Source organism: Phyllopteryx taeniolatus, chromosome 10 (assembly GCF_024500385.1).
Source record: "Phyllopteryx taeniolatus isolate TA_2022b chromosome 10, UOR_Ptae_1.2, whole genome shotgun sequence".
NCBI lineage: Eukaryota > Metazoa > Chordata > Actinopteri > Syngnathiformes > Syngnathidae > Phyllopteryx > Phyllopteryx taeniolatus.
The window spans coordinates 10,900,694-10,916,050 of record NC_084511.1 but is presented as its reverse complement, the minus strand read 5'-3'; the positions used below and the strand labels follow the sequence as shown (position 1 = coordinate 10,916,050).

At 41.8% G+C, this 15,357-nt stretch overlaps 1 protein-coding gene across 10 annotated transcripts in view; it reads right to left on the bottom strand.

Moving 5' to 3' along the window:
- Nucleotides 1-15,357, bottom strand: part of diaph2 (diaphanous-related formin 2) — a 563,702-nt gene that overhangs the window by 118,284 nt on the left and 430,061 nt on the right. For all 10 annotated transcript variants that reach the window (XM_061787877.1, XM_061787869.1, XM_061787876.1 and 7 more), the window contains one exon: nucleotides 14,933-15,068. In XM_061787877.1, coding sequence (XP_061643861.1) covers nucleotides 14,933-15,068 — 136 coding nt within the window. The remainder of the gene's footprint in view (nucleotides 1-14,932; nucleotides 15,069-15,357) is intronic.

The following is a 15,357-nucleotide window of genomic DNA, read 5'->3' as shown; positions in this document are numbered from 1 at the left end:
CAGACCCGTTCCAAAAAAATGTTATATCATGGAAAAGTTTATTTATTTCCATAATTCCATTCAAAAAGTTAAACTTTAATAGATTATAGATTCATGGCCCACAATTTAATCAATTCTAAGTATTTATTTGTATATTTTTACATAATTTGGTCTTCCAGCTCATAAAACCCACAAAATCAGGAATTCAAAACATTAGAAGACTGTGAAGAAATCACAATTTACTTCGCAGTTTTTGAAGAAAAAAAAAATAAAGAAATTAGGGTCACATTAAATCAATCAAAATATGATACAATGCAATGTAAGTGCAGCAGAAATTTTTTTGTAACCTTGGCCAAATCTGTGCCTTGCCAAAATTCTGTCTCTGAGCTCTTCAGGCAGTTCCTTTGACCTCATGATTCTCATTTGCTCTGACATGCATTGTGAGCTGTAAGGTCTTATATACACAGGTATCTGGCTTTCCTAATCAAGTCCAATCAGTATTATCAAACACAACTGACAATGAAGGTGTCGAACCATCTCCAGGATGGTCAGAAGAAATGGACAGCACCCGAGTTAAATATATGACTGTCACAGCAAAGGGTCTGAATACTTATGGCTGTGTGATATTTCAGTTTTTCTTTTTTAATAAATCAGAAAAAATTTCAACAATTGCTGTGTGTACATTAATGAGGAAAAAAGTGAACTTAAATGATTTTAGCAAATGGCTGCAATATAACAAAGTGCAAAATTTAAGGGGGTCTGAATACTTTCTGTAACCACTGTATATATATATATATATATATATATTCTGGCAGCTTCATTGACTCACGGTTTTTCACTATTCGTGGCAGGGGTATTGTTACGGAAGCATATGAGTCTCAGGGCATATGAGGGAATAAACAGTTACAATTCCATTTGGTGAATGTGTATCGATTGAGATGTAGTCAATCGTTGCCAAGCTAAGGCGACACAATAAAGAAGCATTCATTTTATCTTCTCGGGCTGTGACCTCGTGTCCCGACAAGCTGTCGGTGGCGCAACCGTCGTTTGCCGCGTCTGCGTTGCCGTGAAGACACAATTTGAACTTGGCGAGTGCGCACCTGCCTGTCAGTTCTCGCCTATGATCAGCTAGCACGGCTGAGGCTGTGACACAGGTGCGCCCACACTCGTTCCTGCCTTCCTGCAGCTGTGAGTGTGGCACAAAGCCATTAATCTCAGACCCTCCATCTCCGTCACAGCTGACAGGAAGCCGTCAACCACGAGTAGTCAACCAGCTGAATATGCATTTTGGTTTCGCAAGGCACTTGGAAAACACGTTGGAAATGGGGAAAAAATAAAAATGTGCTCCAAGGCACAAAATATAGAAAGACAGACAACTTAGCAAAGGTCTTATATAGACAGGTGTGTGGCTTTCCTAATCAAGTCCAATTAGTATAATCAAACACAGCTGGACTTCAATGAAGGTGTAGAACCATCTCAAGGATCATCAGAAGAAATGGACAGCACCCGAGGTAAATATATGAGTGTCACAGAAAAGGGTCTGAATACTTATGGCTGCGTGATGTCAGTTTGTCTTTTTTAATAAATATGCTAAAATTTCAACAATTCAGTTTTTATCTGTCAGTATGGGGTGCTGTGTATACATTAATGACGAAAAACATGAACTTAAATGCTTTTAGCAAATGGCTGCAATATAACAAAGAGTGAAAAATTTAAAGGGGTCTGAATACTTTCCGTACCCACTGTATATACACACACACACATAACTCACGCACAGTAACTCCAAATGTTATATATTTTCAGAATCTCCTACATATCTACAATATGACCGACTTTAAGGGGAAATGAATGCAGTTTAAACATTAGTGTATTTAAATTAATTTGAACATATTTCAAAATGTATATTAATTCATCACATGAATCGAAAGACAACATCCAACACTTACTCCCTAATTTACTTTAGGGAGTCTATATGGGAATCTAACATATTTTTTTGTTTGTTGTGCAAACATACTGTGTATTATATTACTATAAAGCATTTAAATCATTTTAAAAGTGACTAATTTCTCAGTGGATGTATTTCTTTGTAATGGGCTCGAAGCGATTTAAACCAGGCTACTTTAGGTCACAAGGTTCACATCTGACTCTCAAACATGCTTCTGGGCATGTTAGCAAAAAAATGAAAAACACTGTTAATGAACAAAAGCTTCCATCGTGTTTCATATTCATGTGAATGGCGTGACAATGCTTTGCAGTGTCTCATACAGAAGCGCAACCTAAAAGGTCACTTGAACACACTGTGTACAGTGTGCAGAATCAAGCTAGCACCTATGGTGAAATTCATAAGCAAGTTAAAAAAGAAAACAAGTGTAGCTAAGCCAGTTCAAGGAATTCTTTTTTTGTGCAAGGAACCTGATTTTATGCATGCAAACATATACAAGTTGATCCTCCAAGTGCAAAAGGCTGACAAGCAGGATGCATAAATAGAAGGATCATTGTCAACATGCCAACTGCTCACTGCAGAGACTCACAGGGACAATCAGACCTCATTCGATGGGCATCACTGAATTAGAATATGGCAATCACTAACAGGGGAAGACATGGTTTTGGATAGATAAAACGACATACTGGAGTATAATCGTGTATTGGAAATGGGACATTATGGAAAAATAAACTTCCATTGAAAAAATTCAGGTGCCGAGGTCCAGGTGCTCTATGAAGAAGTTGGGGAATTATCTAGAATTGGACACGGTAATGGATTACGTGGTGACATAACAACTTTTAGCTGTCATGTGATCAAAGATAAAAACACAAAAAAAAATTCTATTCCAAAGTATGCCAAACACTCTGGCAGAAGCATGATTATTTTCCCACCAAACAATTACGACTGATGTCTGCAAGCTTTTTCGACACATTTAGTTGAGTAAGCTCACATTCAAAAAAATAATTGCTTTGAAAAAAAAATAAGCCTGCATTGGTGGAGCCTTGCCCTGTGACTGACTGGCGACCAGTTCAGGGTGTAGTCTGCCTTTCGCCCGAAGTCCGCTGGGATAGGCTCCAGCGTCCCGCGACCCTAACCAGGATAAGCGGTGTTGAAAATGGATGGATGGATGGATGGTGGAGCCTTTGCATTTCTTTGGGTCGTTAGGATATAATTTCAAAACATGTACAGTGGTACCTTGGTGGCGCAAACTGAAGTCAACTCACTTCACATCAAGCAGCAGTTTGGCAGATAGTGAACAATTCTTTAAAAAAGAGGCTTCAAGCTGTTTATTGCCACTACCAGTTTAAGTTTACTGTTAAACTAAAAGAGTCCATCCATCCATTTTCTGAGCCGCTTCTCCTCACTAGGGTCGCAGGCGTGCTGGAGCCTATCCCAGCTGTCATCGGGTAGGAGGCGGGGTACACCCTGAACTGGTTGCCAGCCAATCGCAGGGCACATAGAAACAAACAACCATACGCACTCACATTCACACCTACGGTAATTTAGAGTCTTCAATTAATGCATGTTTTTGGGATGTGGGAGGAAACCAGAGTGCCCGGAGAAAACCCACGCAGGCACGGGGAGAACATGCAAACTCCACACAGGCGGGGACGGGGATTGAACCCCGCACCTCAGAACTGTGAGGCTAACGTTCTAACCAGTCGGCCACCGTGCCGCCTAAACATAAAGAGTGTTGTATTGAAAACAAACAATGCATCTTTGCCTTTGGAATATCTGCTAGCTTAATGCTAACATGTAATTTTAAAAACGCCACAGACGAGCTAACAAACAACCTTGATAACACGCTGTGTTATAACCCTTTAAGCAATGGATATTTGAAGACACATGATGTAGCGACGGTACGGTGACCGACTGGTTAGAGCGTCAGCCTCACAGTTCTGAGGACTCTGGGTTCAATCCCCCACCCGCCTGTGTGGAGTTTGCATGTTCTCCCCGTGCCTGCGTGGGTTTTCTCCGGCCACTCCGGTTTCCTTCCACATCCCAAAAACATCCATTAATTGGAGACTCTAAATTGCCCGTAGGTGTGACTGTGAGTGCGAATGGTTGTTTGTTTGTATGTGCCCTACGATTGGCTGAAAACCAGTCTAGTGTGTACCCCGCCACCTGCCCGATGACAGCTGGGATGGGCTCCAGCACGCCCGCGACCCTAGTGAGGAGAAGTGGCTCAGAAAATGGATGGATGGATGGAGATAGCGACATTTGTAGACTGACAACATAACAATGCACTGTGAAAAATTACTAATATTATATTTATGGTGGCGGCACGGTGGCCGACTGGTTAGAGCGTCAGCCTCACAGTTCTGAGGTGCGGGGTTCAATCCCCGTCCCCGCCTGTGTGGAGTTTGCATGTTCTCCCCGTGCCTGCGTGGGTTTTCTCCGGGCACTCCGGTTTCCTCCCACATCCCAAAAACATGCATTAATTGGAGACTCTAAATTGCCCGTAGGCATGACTGTGAGTGCGAATGGTTGTTTGTTTCGATGTGCCCTGCGATTGGCTGGCAACCAGTTCAGGGTGTACCCCGCCTCCTGCCCGATGACAGCTGGGATAGGCTCCAGCACGCCCGCGACCCTAGTGAGGAGAAGCGGCTCAGAAAATGGATGGATGGATGGATATATTTATGGTCCACTGCCCTGCCTGCCCCCCAAGATTTGAATGCATTACACACACTCATCTCCTTTCTTTCAATGCACTACACACACCTATCTCTGGAGGGCATCGTGTGGGTGGGATTTGGCTGCGGGGCAGCAGTGCCCAACAGCTCTGCCCCCCTCCTAACAGGCCACTCCAGATATTAATGCACCACTTATACACAGAGTAGGGCCAATGACTGCCAGGCAGTGTGGATTTTTACTAGGCTCGTGGCGGTGCTCCTGGGGCCAGGCCTCTCTGGCGGGATGGCCACTTGAAGTGGGGGCTCCCCTCTCATGCTCCGTGGCTGCTCTCCGGGTCGCCCCCCTCATCGTTCCCTTGTAAGGCGCCCCTATCTGCTCTCCTTTCCATCAAATAGGGGACACCGTCTCGCCTTCGGTCTGGGCGGGGACTGGCTACATTGTTGGTGTAGTGGGTTGGTGGGGGGCGTCTCGCTCTTCTGGGGGTGCAGTGGGGTTGGGGCTGGCGAGCGCGCAGGGTGAGGACGTGGGAGTTGGCTGGGGGTGTGGCGTTGGCTCCCTGCGGCCTCCTCCAGTTGGCCAATTTTTTCAGAGCGCCTTGGTGGGGCCGGTGGGCCGCCATGGATCCCACGGTATGGGAGGTGTTCCCCTCCACCGGGCCGCTCTCAGATGGACTTATGGGACAGACTCCGCCTCTCGATTGGGTGGGGTAGGGTCCTCAGCCCCCGTGGCACAGGCACAGCAATTACAGGACACTTCTGACGATTACTGTACATGCGAGATGGTGTCAATTCACTTGCATGTCTCCACAGACACACACCCCTGGGACTTATTCGCTGGGTGTGGGGCCACTCACTCATTGCGACAAATAACTTATAACTATGTGAATTTCTTGGGTATCCCCTCCCTTACAACTCTGGTCCTACAGATGTTTATAATTTACATAGCTACACCCACCACACGTCAGTTGTACATCCGGGTCCACGACCCCTGTCCTGCATGCTACCCCTCCTGTCCCTGTCCTGTCCTATATTTTCCTGTCCTTCCCTAGCAGGGTGTAGCACTACTGACCCATTCAACACTCAAATCAAATGTGTCATTGTACTAGTTATATAATGCTTTACTTTCCTCATCTTGTTTACAGCTAGTGCTTTGTGTTTTGTTGTTTTCTTTTGCTATATTAATTAGTTACCTTTTCACTGTTTCTCCTTTGTTTTTTTTCTGACACTCCCCTTTAAAAACTTTGTTCTGTTCGACTGAACGACTGTAATTCTCAGTAAATATACATCAGAATACAAAGAAACCACAGTGCGGCTTAAAAATTCCACTATGAGACAGTCAAACTGTTCCGACATAAAAGGGATACGGATTCCTTTCTGCTTGACCTAACAGCCGAACAGGGAAAAAAAATAAAAAATGCATCTTACTGAGTCCATCATGTCTTTATTATATAGCTCCCTGGTGGCCAAGATGCGCACACCAGAAGGAGCACAAGGTGGGTCTGGAATGGCTAAATGGCATTTCCTTTTATTTCAATGGGGAAGATGACTTGAAATACAAATGTTTAAAGTTGCAAGCATGGTCACTTGAGCTGTTATGATTCTGTATCGAAACTGAAAATCGCAGTTCTCAAATTCACATCTTAAAAATGGCAGGATCGCGACATGCCCGCTCATCAGTGTGTCTATGCACGCCACTTTAGCTGAGCTGTGTGTTGCCTCTTTACATATAGGATAGTTTTATTACAACCTCTCATTACAGACAGAGGGCAATTGAGCGACAATGAGGCAAGTCATTTTTTCACAATGCCACACTCACTTAATATGCCAAATAATTAAAAACACAGTTAACAAACAACATTGGCAAAAAGAGGGAACATCAACACATAGTCTATTATCACTATTTGGGGATAACAGACTATTTTGGAATAATTAACACTAACAAGAACACAGCATTCTTACAACTTTTTACAATGCTGCACGGCATGCTGGGAATTCCTCCGACACTACAATATAATTAATATTATTATTACTTTTTGTTATGCTAATGTAACAAAAGATATTTAAGATAGATTTCTTCATCAAGCCTCTTCTGACTCCATGTCACGGGACTACTGTTTTCCGGTGAGTGGCGCACAGTGATCAAACCTATGGCTACTGGCTATCTAGGCTACTCATGCTAGTTCAACGAACTGTGCGAGGAGAGCTGAAGTAAGAAACACGGCTAAAGTAAAGGAAAGTAAAGGCTGAATCAATCGCAATCACAGGTGATGGATGGATGTTCGGTGGCGCTGTGTACAAGAGCCACACAGCCGAGCGGCTCTGTGGCATAAATACTGGAAGCTCTTGTGGCAAGTGTAAAATCAGCAAGTAAAACGCCCTTGTTCCTCGTTCATTTGTGACCATGGACAATGCTAAAAACTTTGCTAATGCTATCCTATGGAAGTGGCTGGATGTGATATGCTTCGCGCACACTGTTAACCTGGCTGTACAGAGAGCGCTGAACATGCAGTGTGGCGACTCCTGGCAGGAGTGAGACAGTAAGAGAAAAGTTTTTATTATTATTAGTCTTATGTTTATTTTTACATTTTTATTTAATTTCTGGTTTACAGCACAAACCGGAAGTCTTCACACTTTTTATTTTCATACAGTCATGTATAATGAAGTATTCAAAATAACTAGCCCAGTTTTTGCTGATTTTCTCTTTTTTTACATCCCTCTAAGTGTTCTAAATAACTAGCCTAGTTTTTGCCATTTGATTTCTTCTTTTTTTAACTCCCCCCCCAAAAAACAAAAAATGTAATAAAATAAAATCGTGTATCAAACTATGGGTCATAAATCGTGATACGTATTAAATCGTGACCTTGGTGTTTTGTTTACAGCCCTGGCGGTCATGCAGGTTCGAAGTTATTTCAGATTGCCCGTGGCAAGTTAAAAATAGTCATGGGAATGCTAACAAAACATAAAACATTCCTGATTGGGCAAGCGTATGAAAAAAAAATATTGTCGTATGTTAGGGATGTCACAATATTTACGATATTGCGAAATTAAAAGTGCCTCGATATCATTGTGGGCTTGCCTCGGCATAATATAATGAGCCGCTGTGGTTAAAATGTAGTTTTGTGCCGTCTATACGAACACAAGCCGGTTACCCAGGCTACTAGAGTGCTTCACTTCCTCATTTGAGTGTAAACGCACCCGACTGAACGCGTAACCCATGTGACTATGTATGTACGTCTAAAGAAATACACTTTTTGGCTGACTGGGCCACGTGACCGCAGCGCTGAGAAGAGTTTGTTAGTGTTGCAACTTGCTACAACATACTACGCCTGTCAAAGCGTCGCTTCACAATCGACTGGGCGAGATAGAAGCGCCTTGTTGTTCACGCCAGCCTCTGTACCAGCAAACGCAGACCCACGGGCCGGGATCGGTTGCTGTGGACCTCCGCTTTGAGAAGCCAGCGTCCTGGCTCGCGGCGGAGTGAGTCAGATCTCCATGAGTCGCCGCTGCCCCCTCTCCTCCGCTGAATTGTTTGAGCATATTCTAACAGGATCACTATTTAGTGGTGTACTAGTGAGTTGAAAGTCATGGGTGAATGCACATCACACGGCGAGGGTATAACAATTCTGTCTCCCGTTAAAATATAAACCTCCTCAATTACATTCCATTAGTCCCAAAAATTAAATAATAAAATAGGTCCACTCCATTTCACTGCAAAAACAAATATATATTACATACTTCCCTCTCTTCAAATGTAATGTCTACATTTAAATAAAAAGATATCAGAGAGGCTGCTCAGAATAATAAATCGGAAGAAAAGAAACTATGTAGGAGTCCCATGATTATTTTCTTTATTGTTACTTGGCTGTTTCTAAACCTCCCCAGCCTTCTTTTAAGAGTGTTCCTACCATTCTGTCTTGACTGGAATTTTTGGACTCAAGCAAATGAACCGCTGTCTCTAGGCAATACTTTTTAATGTTAGAACAGCAGCAATTTCTAATATATATATATTATATAAAAAAAAAATATTATATATTATATATTTATATATTATATAAAAAAAAATCACTTGTTAAAGTATTGAACAGACAATTTCTCAATGGACAGTTTTGTTATTGTGAGCATAACATGAAGAATTAACAATGAAGCATCGCATATCCGTCTTTAATACTCACTTCAAATTTGGTACCAATTGGCTCATTAAATTATCCATTATATAGCCCTTTTAAATGACGTTTGTTCAAAATGTATTCTTATTTTGATCTATTACGAGAGGGCTGTTGCTCTATAAAATGGTTTCCAAAACTTAGTTGTTCCCCTCTTTGGTTGTTTGTTTATCCCTCCGCGCCTCAAGCTCCATTCCAGTCAAAAGCGTTTCCGGCTCAGCGGTGCTATTCAAAGCTTAGTGCTTTCGACTGAGGTACAAAGTTGACATGCGGGTGAAGACACTTGCCCCAGACGAGGGTTCTGACCTCGCCGATGTTCGCCAAGCATGCAGCCTAAAGGGCCTGCTGCTTCTCATAAGAGGCCTTAAGAAAAGACAGCCTACTTGGCTTGACCCCGCTCAGGCTTTTGACACATGCTCCATGTGACACTCGATCATATGTTGCTACACAAAATAAAATAAAAAAAAAACAAACAAGAAAAGAACCATGTTTTAGGTCCCAATTCTTCTGTGACTAGTTTTTTTTCAACAGCTATTTCCATGCAAGTGAAGTGATCAGGTAAATGTTGAACATCTGGTCAGTTCAAGAGAATGAGGGAACCCGCTTAGTGAGAATTAAAACAAATGGGATGACTGGGTAATGGCTTCATAAGCAATTTCCAACATTAGGGGAAATATGTTTAGGGCCGCTTGTGTCTCATCTATCTGTCATGCTTGTTTAAATAAATTAATAAATACGTTTGCATACAGTGCAGACATGACTTGTTATTATCACATTTCTTCAGCTGCATGGGAAATGAGCAAAAGCAATATTTTATTGCTTCAGTTTTCTAAAAAGCATCCCCCTTCTCCCAACCAAAAGCCACTGCTGAGGCAAAATGAAATAAGCCCTCATTAATTATGCAATTCATTAATCAGTTGCAAGTAAAGAGGATTTGGTTGTAATTTGCGAAATGGCATAAAATCTATCCCTTCTAAGTAAAATAAAAACAGCCTCTTGAAATGGCATTAAAAACAATTCGATGATGTATTGAAAGGTTTTTAAGCAATAAGTTTAATCACAGCAACCCAATGGAAAGTGTATTTAATATTATATAGTGACCATATGTTTATGCCATTTGTTCATGCAAATAGATTTGTAAACATTGAATCTCTATAGTCCTCTATCTTTCTATCTATCCCTCGACAGTATCTTTCCCACCATCTATCGATGGCTCGATGGATCGATCATCTATCTATCTATCTATCTATCTATCTATCTATCTATCTATCTATCTATCTATCTATCTATCTATCTCTCACTCTCTCTCTCTCTCTATCTATCAGAAGGGCATCAATAGAGACATAAATCAACAACCCATTCTTGTATTGTTTATAATTCTTACAGTAATTGTTTAGACAATATTTTTATATTTATGTTATTAATATGACTATTTTTATTTCAACTTCAATGGGAGGTGAAAAATACTCTCTGAATGTTTTGAATTCTTGTTTCCATACCAGTGTCATATTAAGCAGAAAAATACTGCCCAGAGAAGTTGACTCTCATTTTTGTTTCTTCAGACAGCAAACTAGTTAAGACTGACTCAATTGCCCCTCTCTTGGTCATGAACAAGTAGTGCACTTCATTTTGCCTCAATCAATCAATCAATCAAATCAGCTCCACACAAGTGACATAATCCTTTACAATTAATGAATTGATTACTATGGAACATCCCTACGACCGGTTCAGGGTGTACCCCCGTCTACCGCCCGACGATAGCTCCAGCAGCCCGCGACCCTAGTGAGGATAAGGGGGTAAAAGGAAAATCAATGGATGGATGGAACATCCCTAATTATTTAAAATAAATGACAAGGGTTCAGTTCTTGGACGGTGCGATTTATAAAAACACTGCATTATTTCATATGAAAATATAATACAAAATATGCAAGTGCTATATAGCTAATAATTTGCAATAACAACACAAAAGAAATTCCATCCATCCATCCATCCATCCATTTTCAGAGCCGTTTCTCCTCACTAGGGTCGCGGGCGTGCTGGAGCCTATCCCAGCTATCATCGGGCAGGAGGCGGGGTACACCCTGAACTGGTTGCCAGCCAATCGCAGGGCACATACAAACAAACAACCATTCACACTCACAGTCATGCCTACGGGCAATTTAGAGTCTCCAATTCATGCATGTTTTTGGGATGTGGGAGGAAACCGGAGTGCCTGGAGAAAACCCACGCAGGCACGGGGAGAACATGCAAACTCCACACAGGCGGGGCCGGGGATTGAACCCCGGTCCTCAGAACTGTGAAGCTGACGCTCTAACCAGTCGTCCACCGTGCCGCCACAAAAGAAATTGTGCAAATTATAGCTGTTCTGACAAAATGCTTCACTTAAGCTATCAAGCAAAACAGTATGCTTTGCAGTGAATACATTTTGATGGTAGATGGGCTTTTAATTACTGTCATTTGATGGACTGATACAATCATTAAAATGTAGTATTGTTGCTATCCAATGAAAATCACAATTGTTGTGGTCAGGAATTTTTTATTTAATAAGAAAAATAGGTGCGGCACGGTGAACAACTGGTTAGCACATCTGCCTCACAGTTCTGAGCACCGGGGTTCAAATCCCGGTGCTCAGAAAAGATAAGAAAAAAAGGTTTCCCCATTCAAAAAAATGTTTTGGCAATATATAAGTATAATAACTATAAGAGGTTGCGCTTTGCAAAATGATTTTGTGAATGCAGCAAAACATGAGCTCTTCATTCCATGTTGACTTTTTGAAAACAATAGGCAATACTATGCAATTTCCATATGTTTTAAAAAAACAACAGCAACAAAAACTCACTGCCACTAACCACTAACATTTGTATAGTTAATGAGCAAAGAGATTGTCCTTTCTCAAACTACCTTTGGTATGCAGACGCACTATGAAAGAAAAACAAACTATTCAAGGTTCCATAAATAATGACAGCCTGGCATCTCTAATTTAAAAATATGGATATCTCGAGTGCCAAGGTCACAATGATCAGGACACTGCAACAAGGTAGCCTTTTTTTTTCGGTGTGGAGGACAATCCTCGCATCGCTATCTCCTGCAGGCGACGTTGCCCATGTCATCCTTATGTTTTATTCATGTGAGTCAGATTATGGCATTCACAAAGTCAGATCAAAATCTGTTCTGGCAAAAATATTTAATATTATAGCTCCTTCTCTACCCTTCTCCATCTGGTTTGCCCGAATGAGAAAAGAGCGCTCGACAGACTCCTTCTCACACATCCGTGTTGGATTATTAAAAGTGAAGCTTTCAAAGAGGTCACTGCTCAAGGAAAAAAAAAAGAAACAGTGTTGCATGCATCAATTATCTGGGAGGATTTGCGGCATACTGAAGACTGTCTTGTCACACTTCCCCATATGGCTGTGAGGTCATTGGCTGGAAGCTGACATTTAGTAGCTAGTGAATTGTGGAAATCCCTTCCCCCCCAAAAAAGGACAAAAGAGCAGAGTGAGTGCTCGCAAAGAGCCTTCGGGCTTGAAATTCCCTCTCAATGTCATTGGCAGAGCTCGACACAAGCATTCCACTCTGCTGCTCTTATTTTTCATGTTGAAGCAACTCATGCTGATCAATACACGGATTACTGGCATTGCCTCGGGTGGGGTGCAGCAGTGGGTGGGTGGGTTGCTCTGGGGATGTTAAGGAATAATTGCAATAAGTCACCATAAATACAGCACACTTGTGCAATCTTAGACCAGAATGCTCTATTAGCATTGTGTTGCATCGCGACTGGGTGACATAAATCTCCTTGAAAATCAGGAAGACGCATATGCGACGCCCAGGTGGCCATGCTCGAACAGCATTGAGTCCTGAAGATCAGTGCTAGTTATGTAATGATTGGACACATTGGTCGAAGACTTGTGGCAAATTAGCACCTAGCATGGAAAATATTTGTGTCAACCAAAAAATTTTTTTAGGATTAATCCTGCTTTAGCTTTACAAATATGTGAATGGACCAAGGCGGCACGGTGACCGACTGGTTAGAGCGTCTGCCTCACAGTTCTGAGGAGTGGGGTTCAATCCCCGGCCCCGCCTGTGTGGAGTTTGCATGTTCTCCCCGCGCCTGCGTGGGTTTTCTCCGGGCACTCCGGTTTCCTCCCACATCCCAAAACATGCATGGTAAGTTAATTGACAACTCTGAATTGCCCGTAGGTGTGAATGTGAGTGTGAATGGTTGTTTTTTTTATATGTGCCCTGCGATTGGCTGGCAACCAGTTCAGGGTGTACCCCGCCTCCTCCCCGATGATAGCTGGGATAGGCTCCAGCACTCCCACGACCCTAGTGAGGAGAAGCGGCTCTGAAATTGGATGGATGGATGAATGGCCCAATACATAAATAATCTGTGCAATGATTGTCCTTCAGTTTCGACAAACTAGAACTGCATGACCGTAAAAAACCCTAACAGATGGTACTGCACAGTTGTTTAAGTTGTTTATAACCATGCTCACACAGCCTTCTTGGCAAACTGGTACATCGGAGGCATAATGGTAGTGGTAATGTGCTTTGTCTGTGCGTGTTTATACAGCCGCTGTGGCTTTACAAATTCAGATAATTCAGACATGCAAACACCAAAGGCATGAAAAAGGTGACCAAAAAAAAAAAAAACTTTGTAGGGGGGAATGGGGGCATCCTCCGGGTCAAAGCTAAAAAAAAATTTATTTAATAAAATAATATAAATAATAAAATAAAAGGAGAGGCAGCATGGTGCCACAGAGCAACTCGACCGCCTGAAAGTGCAGAGGATGAAAGAGTTGCAGTAGTAGAAAAAAACATTGAAGAACCGTTTGAGTTTTAAGCTCTGCAAACTGGATTCGTAAATACTGAACAGGTTTAACATTTACGATCATCAACCCCCGACCATTTTCCAAGCACCACAGGATAATCACTCACAATGTTTCAGAGACGTCCACCAATCGGGCCTTTGTCGACTTTGAAGTGAGGGGATTCGGCCTTGTTGTCGATATGTGTGTGCCTCGCTTTCGACATTGCCTGTGCAGTGTTCAACGTGCACTCAACTGTGGTTTGTAATTGACCAGATTTTTGCCTTGACAGGAATGTGCACAATGTGGCATTTGTGTAAGGAATCAGTGCGGTTTTAAATTTGCCTCATTTCTTTGCTTTTTTTTTGCACCTGATGCCTGCTTGAGATGTGCAACATGAATAGCATCCTCTCTTTAAGCATTATCATTCTGGAAAATAATTGACGAAAATCATTGTCTGTTTCAGTTCATTTTCCACTATTATCAACAATAGAGATTTTGGACACTTTTCTGATTCCACTTGTTAAAACGATGTTTGGTAATGGCATATTTTTTCAAGATGATACTGTATCTCGCCACAGAGCAAAAACCGTAAAAATCTTTCCTTCATGAAAGACATAATGTCGATGTCAAGGCCTGCAAATAGTGAGGATCTCAATGCAATTGAAAATCTGTGGTGGAAATTAAAGAAAATGGTCAATGACAAGGCTGCGACCTGTAAAGCTGAGCTGGTAACAACAATCAGAGGAAGTTAGAATCAGATTGATGAAGAATGTTATTTGTCATTGGCTAAATCCATGCTTGAGAGACTGTAAACTGTTACAAAATCCAGAGGTGGTGCAACAAAGTACTAGTGGTGTAGTGTTGTAGTTTATGTTTGGTGTGTTTTTTATGACTCCATAATTTCTTTCCTCAGAATTGAGCGAGTCCATATTGATTTTCCTTTACTTGTTCAAAAGAAATTGTGACTGACAACAACAATTTTCTTTCTTGCTTTTTTTTTTGTGTTTCTTAAAGCCAAAATGATGATAATTCTGAATATAAATTGTTTTATGGAACAGCTGTAATTTGCCTATTCTCTCCAAAATTAAACACTTAAATGATCCTCCTCAAGGAGTGGTGATTCCATAATTTTTGCCAGGGCAAACTTAATGGCAAACTTAATGCTGTTAGGATGCATGATTTGTAATTTTTATTGCCTTTCTGCATTAAGCCATTTAACAGAAGGAGCATTTTACAAAGTGAAGAAATGCAAAGGTCTTCTCTCAATTAGGAAGTCATGATTGGTGTACTCCCAATAGAATACAACCCCACCCCATTCGCTCCTCCTGCATGCCCCGCTGACGACTTTGTGGCGAAGTGACACACCTTTGTTCATGTCAATCAGCTTTTTCTTCTTCTGCTGGCGCTCCTGCTTCTCGCGCTCAGCTTTTTCCTTCGCCAGCCTGGCTCTCTTGATCTTCTCCTCCATCTCCCTCTTCTTGTGGTTCTCTTTCACGGCTTCCTGATGAGGCAACACACACACACACACACACATTAAATCCTACTTCTGCCACCGCTCTTTGAGTGTCGTTTTCAGAAGCAGCAACTTGCCATCAGCGTAAAATTTGTATTCCGAGAAGGGTTGACGATAAGCTGCCGGAATAAACAATAAATCATTTCAAGTTTATGAGTACATTTTTTGGGGGTCGGGAAATACAAGGATATAACCTATAAGGCATCTGTTCTACTTTACATTTTTTCCCATGACAGAGGAGAGCTCAAACACAGGCAATAATGAATCCAAAAACATT